General features: G+C 36.0%; 1 protein-coding gene across 1 annotated transcript in view; it reads left to right on the top strand.

Moving 5' to 3' along the window:
* The window catches only part of LOC131043549 (uncharacterized), a 216,920-nt gene that overhangs the window by 40,334 nt on the left and 158,826 nt on the right, over positions 1-17,760 (top strand). Inside the window, exon 4 of the mRNA XM_057976765.2 lies at positions 13,264-13,403. Coding sequence (XP_057832748.2) covers positions 13,264-13,403 — 140 coding nt within the window. The remainder of the gene's footprint in view (positions 1-13,263; positions 13,404-17,760) is intronic.

Below are 17,760 nucleotides of genomic sequence, written 5' to 3'. Positions count from 1 at the left end.
GCTTTTTTAGGTCAAAACTTGGAATTTTCGAGTTCCGATCGAAGCTGGTCAGTGGTGCAAGTGTAAACCCTAGGTTCGCATCCCGAAAAAGCAAAAAGCAGGCATCCCTAAAAAATAGGAAAAACTTTCTAAAAATAGCCACACTGGGGATCGGGTTGAAAATGCCAAAAACCAAACTTCCTAAAAAATAGGAAAAAGCAAAAAAGCAAACTTTCTAAAAATGGAAAGTTGTCCAAATTCGTCCAAATCAATTGCGATCTACATCCTTTGGCCTTTCTAAACACTCTGGTGGTGTTCATATTTCAGAATCACATAATTTGCAAAAAACTAACTTTCAATCGTCAGGGCCTGAAATGCTCAAAACTGGACAAGGCTTGGTGAAAGTGTAGCGGAAGGTCATAGGACACTAACAAAACCCTAGAAAGCAGGAAAAGAGAGGATCCCCATTTGCAATGGGGCGATGTGTGAAAAAAGGTCACAACAGGACCTTGCTGGTAACTCAATTTTTTTTAATTTTTTGTTTAAAGCTTTGATTTTGATTTTGATTTTTACTACTACATTTTTTTAAATAAAATATTTTAAAAAGCAAACAATTTAGAAAAAAAATATTTCTATAGATTTGTACCTCCTTGCACAGGTGATTGTGTGATTTGTACAATATGTAGAGGTGTTAGACATTGTTTTACAGGTTTGTCATTGATGCCAAGTAGAAGATTTGCAGATTCGTTATTGTTGTCTAAACTGAAGATATTAATGATATGAACTTTTTATCTGTGAGCAAACTTCTGGAATTGATTGTGTGCGAGTTTTTGAATCAACGTTTCGGATCACACTCCGTTATCCATCATCAGGATGAAAGAGAGCACTAGAAGCAAAAGATTGAGTGTATGCAGACTAGGAGGAGACAAAAAGAAGAGGGAGATAGAGAGAAAAAACCAACAGTACAAAGAGACCAACTAAAAAAACAAAAAACTAAAAATCAATAAGATAAACCAAAATAAGGAAATGAAAGACAAAAAGGAACACCAAAAATTAAAAATAACTACCACTAAAAAAAGCAAACTTTTATATATATATATATAAGCGCAACTACAAAGGCATGCATAAAATCAGGCAAACAAATAAAACATAAAAATAAAATAAAATATGAAAATACAAAAGTAAACACACACACACACATAATGAACAACTACGAAATTTTTGTGTACCTATAAAAGCGTGTGTGCGAGAGATACACATAGATATATACATATATGTATATATATGTATGTATATATATGTATGTATATATCTATGTATATAAATAAGGCAAAATATATATATATATATATATATATATATATATATATATATATATATATATATATATATATATATATATATATATATATATATATATATATATATATATATATATATAAACAAAAAAGCAATCAAATAAATAAAAAATAACAGCGAATTTATTGTGTAGCTATATAGGCGCGTGTGTGAGATACACATAGATAGATACATATATATATGTATGTATATATATGTATGAATATATATATATGTATATAAATAAGGAAATAAATAAATAAATAAATTAATAAAAATATATATATATATATATAAATAAGGAAATAAATAAATTAATAAAAATATATATATATATAAAAGATCGAAAGCAAGCATAAATAAACATAAAAGCAAGCAAATAAATAAAAATAAACTACGAATATATTGTAGCTATATATGCGCGTGTGTGTGAGATACACATACATATATATACATACATTATATATATGTATGTATATATACAAGGCAAATATATATATATATATATATATATATATATATATATATCACACAAAAGATTGATATATATACTTATATATCAATCCAATGAAATAAATATAAAAACTTATATTTAAACGAATATATGTAAATACATGCATGCATATATAAACCCACATATGCATAAACATGTGTGTTAAAAGTACATACCCATACATATGTACAAACATGTATGCATAAATGTACAATATATATATATATATATATAGGAAAAAAGAGTGCAAAACAAAGAAAAGAAAAAGGACAAAAAGGAGAGGAACAAACAAAGGACGACAAACAAACCAAGGAGCCAAGAGAAAGCACCAAGAGAAGCCAAGAAATGCAAGGCCAAGAGTTGAAGGCAAGAACAAGGAGAACGAAGACGGAAAAAGGAAAATGGAGGAGGATAGCGGGGGAAGGGGGGGCGGGCCACAGGAAAGGTCGCTTACTAAGGTTGGAAAGCAAGGGGTGCCAAGCATGACTCAAACTCCAACCATCATCTCTGTTCAAGTTATTAGGATGCTTATGGATCTCAATGGCCTCCAAAAGTTTCCTTTTGAAGTAATTGTCCTCCCTAAACAGGATTTGTGTGTTCTCCAAACAAATATGGTGTTTGGTAGCGGTGGAGTGATTGGCAAGAGCAGATTGGGACACATGGTCATGCCTAATATCCGTGCAATTCTCTTTGATACGAGTTGAGAACGAGCGACCTGTTTCACCAATATAGGGGGTGCCACAGGAGCAAACCACCTTGTAAACACCGGAGTCACAAAGAACATCTCTGGAGTCCTTGAGAGGAGGAAGGCGCCTTTTAATAGCGGTGCCCGGTTTGAAAGCACGGCAAATGCCTTTCCTAAGAAGGATCTTGCTAATTTTGTGGGAGATGCCTTCAATGTAGGGAAGGGATCCATTCAGCTGGAAAGAAGGACGCGAGGGCTTGTGATCCGAATTAAGCCAAAGCCTGACATTGCTGAAGACTCTAAATGAAATAGCAATCAACTCCACCGCTTATTCAGCGGGAGGATTGAAAATGAGATTACAATCACCTCAACCGCTTATTCAGTGGGAGGATAGTGTTACAATAGGTAAGAAGGTGGCAAGCCAGCCTCTTCCACTTATGCAGCGGGCCAAAGAACAACAATCCAAGTATATAGCTATTAGTACTACTAATCAGCTTTACAATGCAAACATGGATTACAAAATTACTAGAATCACTGTCCAAACTAGGCGGCAAGGCCAACCTCTTCCACTTATGCAGTGGGACTAGGAGAGATCAAAGAAATTGCTGTTAGTACTACTACCAGCATTACAATATGAATCATAGAAGATAAGAATGAAGAACCAACAGCTGCAAACAATTACCAAGATCACTTTCGCTCCACACCAAAGAACCCACACACCCAATAACCAACTCCACACAAGAAGACACTCCAAATCAGAAAATCTCTAAATCTGATATACTACTAGCACGCTGAAAACACACAGACCAGCAACACCAAATCCCACTAAACACTCACAAATCGCCCAATTCTTAACCAAATGACATGAAACTGAAAACAAATGATCACTAGGAGGTAGGCGATCAATCCTAGGACAGCAAAACATGGCAAACTGACCAAAACAAATTATGCACGTACTCCAAAGCAATCAGCCACATGGTACAGCCAGCTAAGAGGGGCGATTTGCAAAATAAGATCCAAGACTCCATTTTAGACTCTACAAACTCACAAAATGAAGCGCCCAAACCACAAAAAAAGATAGAAGAAATACCCAGATTGAGAAGAGTGACACATTGAGACTTGCAACCAAGAATCTACTTCAGCACACTCCGCGACCAGCAACAAGAACACTCAGAAATCCACACAAATCTTCACCACATTGAGTCCAATCTGCTCCTCTGGATGAGAAACAGTTATACATTCAGCTAGGCGCTATCTTTCAAGCATGAAACTGAGGCTTTAGGAGGTATGCATTCCTCGAAGTAGGAGTCTGACAATGTTTTGGCAGCACTTTGTTATCAAAGCAATAATGGATACCAAAATGAGAGCCCAAAGCCTGTATTTATAACTTTTTGCCAGCCAAATTCAATTTCAAATGCTCTCCAAATGCGCCCAAACCAAATGCCATTACATTTCACCTTAATTAGGTGTTGCATTTCATTTTATTTCCTTTGCACAAGTTCGCCCAACTCACATTCACCATAAATCGCCATTTTTGATAAATATAAGACTCATAAAATAATAGTGATGAAATTGTACTTTGGCGTCTCAATATGAAGGTGGAATATTTCGCCAAATAGACTTAGGATAAAAATAATATTTCCCTTCTCTAAGTCATCCAAGATCATAGCAGAGTCACCTTATTAAAACTGCCAATAATGTACAAAGTGAGTGCTCAACAATGACTTATAAATAATAATATAACTTAGGCAATCTTACTTAGAAAATCGCAACTTGCCTTAAGCTATAATTTAATTAAAAACACCATGGCGACCCCTTGAAGTCACAACACAAATTACGCTTAGACAATGGAGAATTATAAAGTATTAAAAAATACTTTTGCTTCCAAAAAATTGAATACTGCCAAAATGAGCTTGAGGCCAAGGTATTGAACTGCATTGCAAAAAATAGTCATTCGAGTTCGAACACAAGATCTTGCCAAAAATAACACTGCCAGACATAGCCACTAAGCTGAGCTGCAGAACCCCTGCCAAAAATAGCATTGGTAAAAATAGTACTTACTATAAATAGCATACTGCTAAAAATAGTAAGTGTGTCAAAAGTCATTTTCATCACATTCTGAGCATTAGTCATGACTTACTAAAAATAGTAAATCTGGAAATCATCTCCGAAGAATTTGCATGTCAAACCACGCTGGAGCTCTCAAAAAAGCCAGAAAAATCCTATAAAGCAAACGGCCGTCAACCTGTCACAATTTACTAAAAATAGTAAATTCAGAAATCTTCTCTGATTGGAATGCATGTTATACCATCTTGAAGCTCACGAAAAACCCATAAAGAATTTAGAGAGCAAACTTTAGAACTCCTGCAAACATCTCTCTGAAAACCTTCTTGAAGACAAAAACCCTAATTTAGTCTCTGGTTAGCCTACGGGTATCCAAAATAGGCTAAGACTCCATCCATTAGTCTAGATCTGAGATGGGGACATTACAAATATGTCCCCATGTACCCTTGATAATCATCAATCTATGTCATGGTAGATTGAGCATTAGCAAGAATAGTTTACATGTGTGCAAGGAGCCACCTCACCTAACTGGTTTCACTCTTCAAACTATCCAAAATCCCTGTACTGCTAGTAATGAAGAAGCCTTACTAGAACTGTTGAGAGCCTGCTTTTGTGACCTTTTGTTTCAACAGTTCTCTTATTATTCGTCAAGGATTAGAAGGAAATGTGAACTAATGGACAAACTGAGTAAACAAAGGGAGATTGTAATGTCCCCACTTTGAAATATAATTTAATAATAAAATTAAAATCCAAAAGCATAAAATATAAATATAAAAGAATATAATTAAAGTTAATGAACGGTCAAAAGGCATGAAATGATAATTTGCGACTCCCTCAAACGTGAGATATAAAAGGGAGAAGAGAACCTCATTTGAGGGGGAGAGAATTTGGGAAAAATGAAGTGCAGATCTGATTGTGAAAGGTTGTGTCCCTTTCAAATGGCAGAAATAATGAAGAGTTGCACTCTTTCAAAGGGTGCTAATGGTGAAAGGATGTGTCTCTTGCCAAAGGGCATACATGATGAAGAGGTGTGACCTCTCCCTCACATTGAGAGATATAAAGGAAAGGAATCAAAAGTATTCAGTGACATCATGATGGATCAGAACTATTATTAAGTTACAGGCAGTAACATCCTTGTCCTTGGTAGTATGTATGGGGATGCGTTTAATAAGTATGCTTAATATATGAAGCCCAATAATGTTCGTTAAGTGGCAGATATCGATGATACATATTAATCATCAAGCATCGATGGGGAAGTTAGCGTTAGATTAAGTAATGTCCAAGAAGATGATTGATCGAAGTCATTAAGATAAGAATGATCAGCATTGACAGTGAATGATATTAGATGCCAAATATATTATGAAGATCGAAATATGCTCATAAGCATATCGGCTAAGGCATATATTAATTACATATAAATGGATGACAGTGACTAATATAAACACTGAATAATATCGACGATAGTTAGGCCAATATGCAAATCCGGTTAATTAAGAGTATTGGCTATCAACATCGATTAAGGGAAGGACTTATCAAACAACCAATCGATATCTGAAGAAGCACAATTTCAAGACAGCGATTCATTTTGTTAATGACAGCAATCAATGGTCATGAGGACATCGATTAGTAATAAGACTAATCAGCGGTTATGAGATAACTAATCACGTTTGGAATGGTGCGATTAGTCTAAGGAAAGAAAGCGATCATGTACAAACATGAGTGATGTCCTTTACAACATAACTTATCATTTCGATTGGAAGATATATGGAAGCATTCTTTTCCACTTCAGCAAGAGGGGATGGCATTTTTAATATACGCAGAACTGAATATGATATAAGAAGAGAATTATATGAAGACAATGGAATAAATCAGGCTAAATTAGGTAAATCCCAAAAGGGGACATTACAAAGATCCCCTTGTTTTTATTGCATGGCCACATCTCCTTCAAAGAAGAAACAGCGAGCGCCTCCCCCCCTCTCACCAAGAGATGTGTTGACGTGTTTTTTATGACAGCGTCGAACACAGAATAAAGTTGCTTAACGGTCACTTCACTCTCTCTTGATCAAAGGTAGCGATTGCATGCTAAGATTGCAGAAAGTTCAAACAATCGACTCCAAGGTTCCTTTATGCTACGAACGTGACTCAGCTGGCTGATGTGATTGCTGGTAATCCAAGGGGCCTTGCGTTTGCATCGTTCTTTCACTTCTTTGTTGTGGTTGGAACTCCATCATCCGATATGGCAATTCTGCGATGCTTCTGCTTCGAACGGACTAAAATGAATTGAAAGAAAAGGGAAAGGGTTCAGAAGGATCTAAATCTACTCCTAAGGGCAGTGATAATAATGAATAGTGCTTTGGTGGACAAATTCCAAATAAACCAAGCTCTGCTTCGCCAAAATCAACTACAACTCCGCAAGAACCGGTGCAATCTTCTGGGGATGCTAGAGGATTTTCAAATCGAGAAAGTACATTTGAATACCCAATAACGGCGCAATCCAAACAACCATCCACAATTGAATTTAGCACTAATTTAGGGGGTTCAGGCTAACTTTACACTACAACTTACAATCAGCAAGATGCAAAAAGTATGAACCATGGAAACTCATCAAACACCATTACATTCTCCATTGAAATCAAATGCAAGCTTTAAAAAAAATAACTTAAGTGGACACCATCAGAGAACAATGTTTCACTGTTATTATCTCAAAACTTATTGCAACAATTTCATACAAATCTCCCTCTTACAAATGAAGGGGGTCACCCCTTTATATAGGCCTCAGGCCATGATTACATGCAAAACCCTAATTAGGGTTTTCCCTAAAAGATTCTCCACTCAAGATGCAACAAGGTGGGAATCTCCAATTAATAACCCATCATGGCCATGTACAATTAATTCAAAGTACCCAAAATAGCATCCATTGCGCATTAAATGCACCACCTCCTTCAAATTATTCATCCATGCGTTGATTATTCATCCATGCAAAAATCACCCCATTATGTCATAAATGCTCCATCATTTCCACATGCGACGGCCGCATACAAAATGAATTTGCCATAAATTCAACATGCAATGACCGGGACGCCATTTGGTCAAATAAATGCGCCAGTCTACTGCCACGTGTTCAATAGATCCTCGCCATGCAAGTGGACCCCACCGTCGTATATCCACTCCTGCATATCTGGAATTGTTAGAGAGGGAAAATTCGATTCAGGAAGAATTTTCTTGAAGTCTCCTCAACTTTCCTTTGCTTGAAGAAGGTTTTCCATCAATTTTCACCATCTCCTATTTTTTAGGAAAATTTCCACAATTTTAGGGGTTTTGGTCCAGGAGAGAGAGAATTCTCTTACGTATCCATATCTTCAAAAATTTCTAAATTTGGAGGTCATTTGAGCCCTGAAAATGGATTTTTCAAATTTTTCCTTGGGGGGGAAATTTCTTGTTCAGTTCATCCTTGATTCCTTCCTTGCCTTAGAAATTTTATCTTCAATTCATCCTTGGGTGTGATTTCTTGTTGTGGAGGGATTCTCCTTTGAAATGGAATTTGTTCCTGACCCTGAGGAAGGAAATTCTTCATGCTTTGGCCAATTTTCATGATTTCCAAGAACTATGTCCTGAAGGAAGAAATTTCAAACACTTAGTCAATTTTTTCACTTTCTTGGAATTTCTTCTTCTTGGGCGCAATTTTGACTTGGTGGAGGATTCAGTGAATTTTGTGAATCCTCCATGCCTCCTTGGTTTTGGTGCCTATCCTTCATCTTGGGCGGAATTTTGACTTGGTGGAGGATTCGGTGAATTTTGTGAATCCTTGAGACCCTCATTTTGGCGCCCAAGTCCATAGTTGGGCGGATTTTCACCCCTGTGGAGGATTCATGAAAATTTTTCATTTATCCGTGCCTCCTCCATTCTGACGCCCAATCACTTCCTGGGGCGGAATTTTCACTATGTGAAGGATTCATGGAATTTTTTGTGAATCCTTGAGACCCTCATTTTGGCGCCCAAGTCCACAGTTGGGCGGAATTCTTCATGCATGGAGGATTTTGATGCTTTTCACAAGTTCTAGGCTCTTCGTCAGGATATATATATGAAATATAACATTTAAGTATAAGTTTTTTTCTTATACTTTAAGTTATATTTGATGTATATTGTCAGGATGTTTGAGAGTGGTTTCAGGTCCATAGGAATTATAATGCAAATTCTGGATTTTGGAAGATCTTTAAAGTTTTTAGACTTAGTCAAATTTCAGGCCATTTTCGGATCAAGATGACATTGGTGGATTGATGTGAATTTTTGGACTTGGATGATTTTGCATGCTTTCCTCTTCTGGAATAGGAGTTCCAAACTTGACCATTTTATTTGATCCAACTTGTTTGCTTTCTAACTCTTCCGGATTTAGAAATGGTCTTTAGGAATGTTTAGTCTTCAGCGTCTTTAGAGATATTCAGCTTTCAGTGTTTTCTTGTGAAGATCTTGCCAAAAATAGATTTTCCCAAATAATAAGTGTTTCGAAGTGTTTTTTATGACAGCATCGAACATAGAATAAAGTTGCCTAACAGTCACTTCACTCTCTCTTGATCAAAGTGCGATTGCATGCTAAGATTGCAGAAAGTTCAAACAATCGACTCCAAGGTTCCTTTATGCTACGGACGTGACTCAGTTGGCTGATGTGATTGCTGGTAATCCAAGGGGCCTTGCATGTGCTTCGTTCTTTCACTTCTTTGCTGTGGCTGGAACTCCATCATCCAATATGGCAATTCTGCGATGCTTCTGCTTCGAACGGACTAAAATGAACTGAAAGAAAAGGGAAAGGGTTCAGAAGGATCTAAATCTACTCCTAAGGGCAGTGATAATAATGAATAGTGCTCTGGTGGACAAATTCCAAATAAACCAAGCTCTGCTTCGCCAAGATCAACTACAACTCCGCAAGAACCGGTGCAATCTTCTGGGGATGCTAGAGGATTTTCAAATCGAGAAAGTACATTTGAATACCCAAAAACGATGCAATCCAAACGACCATCCACAATCGAACTTAGCACAAATTTAGGGGGTTCAGGCTAACTTTACACTGCAACTTACAATCAGCAAGATGCAAAAAGTATGAACCACATAAATTCATCAAACACCATTGCATTCTCCATTGGAATCAAAGCACTATACTATTTCTACTCTAAGTGAGGAAGGTGAAACCATGCAAGTCTTGAAAAATAAATTAAGTGGACACCATTATAGAACAATGTTTCACTGTTATTATCTCAAAGCTTATTGCAACAATTTCATACAAAGCTCCCTCCTTTACAAATGAGGAGGGTCACTCCTTTATATAGGCCTCAAGCGTTTGGCTACATGCAAAACCCTAATTAGGGTTTCCCCAAAAGATTCTCCACTCAAGATGCAACAAGGTGGGAATCAACAATAAATGCCCATTATGCTCATATACAATTAATTCCATCCCATTACAATTAATTACATTCCAGAAGTGCCCACTATGCAATGAATGTACCTTAATGCAAAAATCGCCCATGATGCAATAAATGCACCATCATCTTCTGAATGTGACGGTTGCATGCAGAAGGAATTTGTCATAATGCCATAAATGTGACGGCTGCATCTAGAGAGATGCTTCATTAATTCAACGTTCGTTGACTTGGCTGCCACTTGGCGAGAAAACCTTGGAGAGAGAAAACTTCAGGAGAGAAGGGTTTGATCCATGAAGAATTTTTTCTTGAAGTTTCTCGAACTCTCCTTGCTCTGGAGGAGATTTTCAACAATTCTCCACCATCTCCTATTTTTTAGGAATTTCCACAATTTTAGGGTTTTGGTCCAGGAGAGATTGAATTCTCTCACGTATTCATATCTTCAAAAATTTCTAAATTTGGAGGTCATTTGAGCCCTGAAAATGGATTTTTCAAAATTTTCCCTGGGGGAAATTTCTTGTTCAGTTCATCCCTGATTCCTTCCTTGCCTTAGAAATTTTATCTTCAATTCATCCTTGGGTGTGATTTCTTGTTGTGGAGGAATTCTCCTTTGGAAAGGAATTTGTTCCTTACCCTGAGGAAGGAAATTCTTCATGCCTTAGCCAATTTTCATGATTCCCAAGAACTATGTCCTGAAGGAAGAAATTTCAAACACTTAGTCAATTTTTTACCTTTCCTGGAATTCTGTCCTGAAGGAAGGAATTTCCGACACTTAGCCAATTTTTTCACTATCTTGGAATTTCTTCATCTTGGGCGCAATTTTGACTTGGTGGAGGATTCAGTGAATTTTGTGAATCCTTGAGACCCTCATTTTGGCGCCCAAGTCCACAGTTGGGCGGATTTTCACCCCTGTGGAGGATTCATGAAATTTTTTCATTTATCCTTGCCTCCTCCATTCTGGCGCCCAATCACATCCTGGGGCGGAATTTTCACTATGTGAAGGATTCATGGAATTTTTTGTGAATCCTTGAGACCCTCATTTTGGCGCCCAAGTCCACAGTTGGGCGGATTTTCACCCCTGTGGAGGATTCATGAAATTTCAAACATTTCCTGACCCATTTTGGCGCCCAATTGCGTCCTTGGGCGGAATTTTCACTCTGTGGAGGAGTCATGAAATTTGTCCATCCATTCTTGCCTAACCCATTTTGGCGCCCAACTGCATCCTTGGGTGGAATTTTCACTTGTGGAGGCTTCATGAAATTTTTCCATCCATCCTTGCTTGACCCATTTTGGCGCCCAACTGCATCCTTGGGCAGAATTTTCACTTTGTGGAGGATTCATGAAATTTGTCCATCCATCCTTGCCTTCTCCATTTTGGTACCCAAGTCTACATCTGGGCGGATTTTCTCATAGGCCAAGGATTCATGAAATTTGTCCACTTATCCTTTCCTTCTCCATTTTGGCGCCCAAGTGCACATTTGGGCGGATTTTCCCATGGGCCAAGGATTCATGAAATTTGTCCGCTTATCCTTGCCTTCTCCATTTTGGCGCCCAAGTGCACATTTCGGCGGATTTTCCCATGGGCCAAGGATTCATGAAATTTGTCCGCTTATCCTTGCCTTCTCCATTTTGGCGCCCAACTGTATACCTGGGCGCTGTTTTCACTCTGCCATGGATTCATGGAATTTTTCTAGTTCAACTTTCCAGACTTAGGATAATTTGACCCTTTTGCAATTTTGGAATGACTTCCTGAATGCTGGTGAATTCCTGAGCTTTCCATTTTAGGCATAAGCTTCCAGCACTTGATCAATTTCTGGCTTTCCTTGTTTGTTGTCTGACTTTCCGGAATTAGAAATGTCTGTGAACGTCTGGTCCTTGGCGCTTTGTCTTACTGACCTTGCCAGTACTGACTTTCCAAAAATAGAAACCTTCAAAGTGTCAGCGTTAGACCCCTAGACAGGGTGTAGGAATGACTTACTATAAATAGAAACCTACTAAAAATAGTAAGTTTGATTTTTGGCAAAATGATGACATTCCGGGACTCGGAAAAATCCCTAAAAAATAGGGACTTTCTAAAAATAGAAAGTTGCTCCATTTTGGCTCAAATTTTACTGGGAGGTTCCTTGAAGGGTCCTAATTCCAGCCGCATGTTTAGTTTCTTCAAAACCCTAGTAGAAACCCCTCAAATCTAGGACAAAAGGCAGAACCCTTTGAAAAGACAAAACAGGCCCTAGACTTCATCAAATTCGCTCAAACGAAAAAGAAAATTTAATCAATATGACCCCCAAACACTTGCAAAGCAGAGAGACTGACGAGACTGCTGCGAAAAGACCCCAAAAAACAAAGCCAAAAGACCGGAAGGACCTAAAAAGTAGGGGGTCCCTGTTTGCAATGGGGTGATGTGTGAAAACATCACAACAAGATGGCATGCAGGACTGTGTAACATAATAATAATGAGAACGAAAGTAATTGTTCCTAACTGTAAATTGAGGTTCTTCACCCTCCTTGAACTGGAAATACCTTTTATAAGAGCCATAAAGTTACTTTTCAATTCATATTCCACTACTGACTATAGTTGATATTAATAGATTCAAATGCAAGATCAAAGGTGTCTTTCAAACACCTCTCAGCACTAGAGCTTAAGAGGAACTACCATAAATAATGAAGAAATCAAATATCCCTTTTTTCTCATTTCCATGCCATTTTATTTCAACTGATCAACAAAACAAACAAACATGTAATTACAGTTTCAGTCATTTACATAACAAAATGATTATACAACCTGACCAATACCTTGACAACAACTGTGCAGCCTGGGGAGGTCATTATGATAATATCATTAATTTACAATGGATGGTTGTATTTTATGTATTTGTGCATAGAGATAATTGGTGGTAATGTAAATGTAGAAGAAATTGTGTTAATTATTGGTGTTTACTTCTTGATGTACATCCTAAAATATATTACAGAGTTTGCAAGTCAAAAGAGATTAAGATATCATTGTCATAAATAATTAAAATGGTAGATGTTTGTTTGCTCAATTGCTCTCAAAAGTTTGGAACCTGCTATGGTTAAGGGCAAACTGGAGGATGGATATTCTAGTATTAACAAAAAAATATGGAAATTCTCTCTCAAAATTTTTCTACATGCTTAGATTCATATTAACCTAAAAAATGTGTCATAACAGTCAGTCAAGGGATATATTGTAAAGTATCGAATTCATTGAATTTATGGTTCAACTTTAATTGATGTGTGCAAGTAACGGTGTGCTAAAAAACCATGTCTGACCGCAGGAGATATGCTTGGGCATAATGGGGAATTTGGCTTGTCATGCTGTTCCAGAAAGAGCTATGGTCACCACAAATGGGTTGGTGCAGATAGTTGTGCAACAACTGTTTCTTAATGATTCTCCAAGTCTTTCTGAAATTTGCAGGTAATTTACTTAAATAAATTAAAGTTTATACCAGAATATATGCAATTTGGATATTAAGACTGTACTATAGAAGCAATTTGCATAAGATCATACGCTCAAGCTTGCATGTCTCTGAAACTCTTCTATGTTCTTTTCCACTTCACCATGTTATGTTATAAAAAAATTATCCAATAGTTTAGTGTGTAGTGTGTCATTTTTTGAGTATTAGACGTCATATGCTTAATATGTTGTGTAATAATTACTAAGCGGATAAGGGAGTTCTTATGGTGTTTTGCTGAAGCTCAACTTTAGGGTTGTTTGATGATAGGCTTCTGTGAATGTTACCTTTTAGGGTAGAAATGCATTTTTCATCTCTTTATAGTCATCTTGATTCTTGTATTCAGAAATTTTCTCTTTTAAAATATGAAAGCTGCTTGAGTTGGCCATCTCTAAGAGGGCCACATTTCTTTTGTCAAGTTGTTGATTTGAGACCATTTGTATGATAGATGTCCATAAATCCTCACCTTCTTTTTTCTTAACATTTCATTTTTTTTTGTAATTAGCTGTCCTTTGAGAGCCGTAGCATTTATCATACCTACGTTTTTTAATTGTGATGGTGGATTTTATCACACTCTTTGGAGTTATCTTTTCTCAGTACTGGTCTTATAGTCGATATTCTTTGTAAGCATATACCTTCAAAAATTTCTTGTGTTAGTATTTAAAAATGGTATTTTTAAAGTATATATATGAAGATGTGGAAAAATGCATGAAGCCAAAACAACATAAGAAAATGCAAGCAATCAAATGTATACTTCAAATAATCTCCATCCTCCTAGACGAGCTTGAAATATAATGCACCCTAGTCCTATTTGATTTGCTCTAGATTGTGATGTGGATTGCTCAGTATAAAAACCAGCATAACCTTGGTATAGCAATGATAGTATGATAGAAAAATGATAGCATAAGTTTGATTGATTCTCTAGATGTCTTGATGTGTGTTGATAGGGGGTTGATGAGGGACGAGAACCTCTAGTTATAGAATTCTCAATAGGCAAAATCAAGGGCTAGGATAGATTGAGGATGGATGGCTAAGATTGAATGAGGATTAGATTTTGGCTAAAAGTTGTAGTCATGTGACAAGTGTTACATGAGGGATAGGATCTAGGTTTAGGATTAGAATTAGGGCAACATCCTTATGTGAATGGCTAGAATTAAGAGGTTTAGTTTAAAATGGATGGAGTGGATAAAAAGTTACTTTGACTTTTGGGAAGTGTCTAGGTTCAATAAATGTGGACAAGACGTAAACATGTGAATGGGACACCTATGACATGGTGACAATTTTAGATTTTGATCCATGTGAACAAGTTTAAGGGGTAGGATTGAATGGACAAGGATAAGGGTGATTAATGAAATTAATTAAATAAATAATAAATATTTATTCAATTAACAGGATCAAGTGAAGTAGTGAAAACTTTAAGAAAGCTCCCCTCAAAACAAGATATAAAATCTTGGCGAATTTTTATTTATTTTGGACAAAAATAATAATTTTTATTGGTGAATCTCTCATTTTTTAAAAGAAAAATATTAATTTTACTGGCAAATTTTTTTATATAAATTTTTTTTGGTAGAAAATCTTGGTGAATCTTAGAAAATAATACGAGTATGCATTAATCACTATTGCAAATTTAATTTTATTAAAAATATATTTTTTTTATAGAAAAGTAGAGGCCTAAGGTGGAAATCATTAATGCGTTTAAAGGGTAGGCACTACTTAATTTAGTTACTACCGTTAATTTAAATTAATCTAATAGCTCTGTTTGTATTTTGTTAGATATAATGTACTTAAAATTTGCAATACTCATGGGGCCTAAAGTTATTTTTATACCATTGATTTGCATTGAGGTCAACAATTGAAAAGCAACTCAACCCCCATGAGTATTACAACTTTTAGGTATAATTTACCTCATGGAATGCAATGATGGTCATTGGATTACATTTTGAATCAATGGTGGCAACTAAATATTGTTGATAAAACCCTAAAGTAACTAATGATTATGATGTATTATTGGAAAATTAATTAAATTTTTAATAATAAATTCTAAAATTTTGGCGAATCTGATCCAATCATGTATCGAATATTTTGGCGAATCTTTGAGTTCAAAAATTTAATAAAATAAACTCTTTGGCGATTTAAATAAGACTAAAATAAAATTTTGTAAAAATGTGGCGATTTAGGTTACCTTAAAACTTGAACTATTAGCCAAATTTTGATTTCCAAATTTTAAAAAATAGCCAATTGGCGAATATTAGCCACTAAAAAAATCACTGAAGTGAAGGGTAAAATAATTAAATAAATAATAAATATGTTTTAGTTAAAGGCTAGGATAGGAAGGATGGAATTAATTAAATAAATAATAAGTTTATTTAATTAATTGTTTTACAATAGGCTAAAATAGTAAAATTAAGTGTGGTTAGGCATGGGCAATTTTAGGTGTCTACAATACTCATGGATGAAGCTATTTAATTAACTACACAAATCTATCGTAGATTTTGACGTTAATGTCTATATTGCAAATATGCTTCAGCCACAAGGACATTTATGAAACCAACCACTAAGAGTTCCTCTCTAGCATAGTGGTTTAAAAATAACAATATTGAAACTAAATTTTGGAACTGAATTGCCAAGTGCTATAAGTGCTAAAAGCAATGCCATCATTAAGGTATATGAGGATTTGAGAGGTATCTAATTGATAATGGAGGCACCTAAAATTAGCTTGATGAGACATTTATCATAATAAAAAATGTGTATGCAAATTTGTCATGAGAAATTGCATGTCAATATAAAGTAGGGGATCGAATTCATGCATAGTTTAAAATGGGAAAATGTTTGTGCCATGTTACATGGGGATGTGTCTCCATTACTCCAAGTGCTGCTTTGGACATCCTTGGCCATGTAGAAATTGACACCATTGTGCTCAAAAAGTTCTATCTTCTTAGTGAACTATTGTGTAAATGTCCCTTTTTTAATAAAAAGGGGGTATGTCTAGGTATCCTTGGCAACCTACTAAATGGATCAAATTTACTTCTTGTTCGAAAGATGCACATTTGTGTAGTGTTTAGTGTGGATGAATACTTTACCCTCTAGGTGGTGTTTTAGAAGTTCCTTAAATTTTGATGACATGGTGATGGCAAGAAAATTGATGGGCTACTTGGAAATTGACACACAACCGAGGATCTTGTCAACTTACTTTTACCAAGCTCTTTGTTGGGGGTAATTATGTCAATGTTTTTCTTTTTATAGTTCAATGAAGGTTTTATATAGGTTGTCACTCTAAAATTGTATAAGATGAAGCCAAGTTAACATGGGCTTGATTTTTGAATGTCAAATGAAATAAGTTAACCAAAGTCTTTGGGGATCCTATTTTAGCAATACTATCAATCCATAAAACTAACATGCTAAACCAAGCGACAAAGAACGATCAACAACAAGAGAAAGAACATGGAGATAGTAAACATAACTAGGTTCTCCATTTTCTCTTGAGTCTATCCTTGACTAGATTAACTCATAAATCCTTACTCCATCAATGGAAGTCATTTGCATTGACCTTCTCCCTCAATAGATAGGGATGAGGAGGTATTTCGTTGATAACATGATTGCCTTCTTTCACCTCTTTACCTATATGGCTATTGCTACAATATCCTTGCACAACAATATCATAAGTATCATGCCATATGTCTTCCTTATACCACACGAACTAGAAACTAGGGTAGATTTCTTGTGAGAATAGAATTTCCCCTCAAATGCTCAATGTTCTTCACTCTCCAGCCTCTATAGGCTAGATACCACCCTTGCAACAGACTTTGGCTACTCCGTTGCCCCTTCCACAACCTTCTTCCAATTTACCCTTGTGTGCAATGATAGAACTCTCAACAACAACCATCATGGCTTTGACAAAGCCTTACACATATTTTATCCACCTCATGAATGAAATCCTTAGTTTTCTAATGGGTAACTATTTCTTTCACAGCATGTCTTAACCTCTTCTCCAAATTGCTTGTGATTTGTTCAGGTCTAACATCTTGGTTTACTACTTCCTCAAATATTTTCTTTATTTATTTCACAATGAACCCTAAGTAGTCATAGAAACTCTTCTCATTTGATTATCAAAGATGGGGACTTGAAATTTGTCCCTGGACCAATTTTTACTTCCTGCACTAGCTTCTGAGCTTAGGTGGAAACTGTCTTGACCTCTTTGAGGATAGAGAGCATAACATCAAATTAGAAGCAAGATAGGTGAGTACAAGAGTTTTGCGTGGAGGAGAAAGTAGGTTGCAAACTCAACTCTTCTCACAGTTAATGTCTCGTTGATTGCACTCA

The sequence above is a fragment of the Cryptomeria japonica genome, chromosome 2 (genome assembly GCF_030272615.1).
Source record: "Cryptomeria japonica chromosome 2, Sugi_1.0, whole genome shotgun sequence".
NCBI classification, from domain to species: Eukaryota; Viridiplantae; Streptophyta; class Pinopsida; order Cupressales; family Cupressaceae; genus Cryptomeria; species Cryptomeria japonica.
The sequence above is the reverse complement of the archived record's forward strand: the minus strand, read 5'-3'. Positions and strand labels throughout refer to the sequence as shown.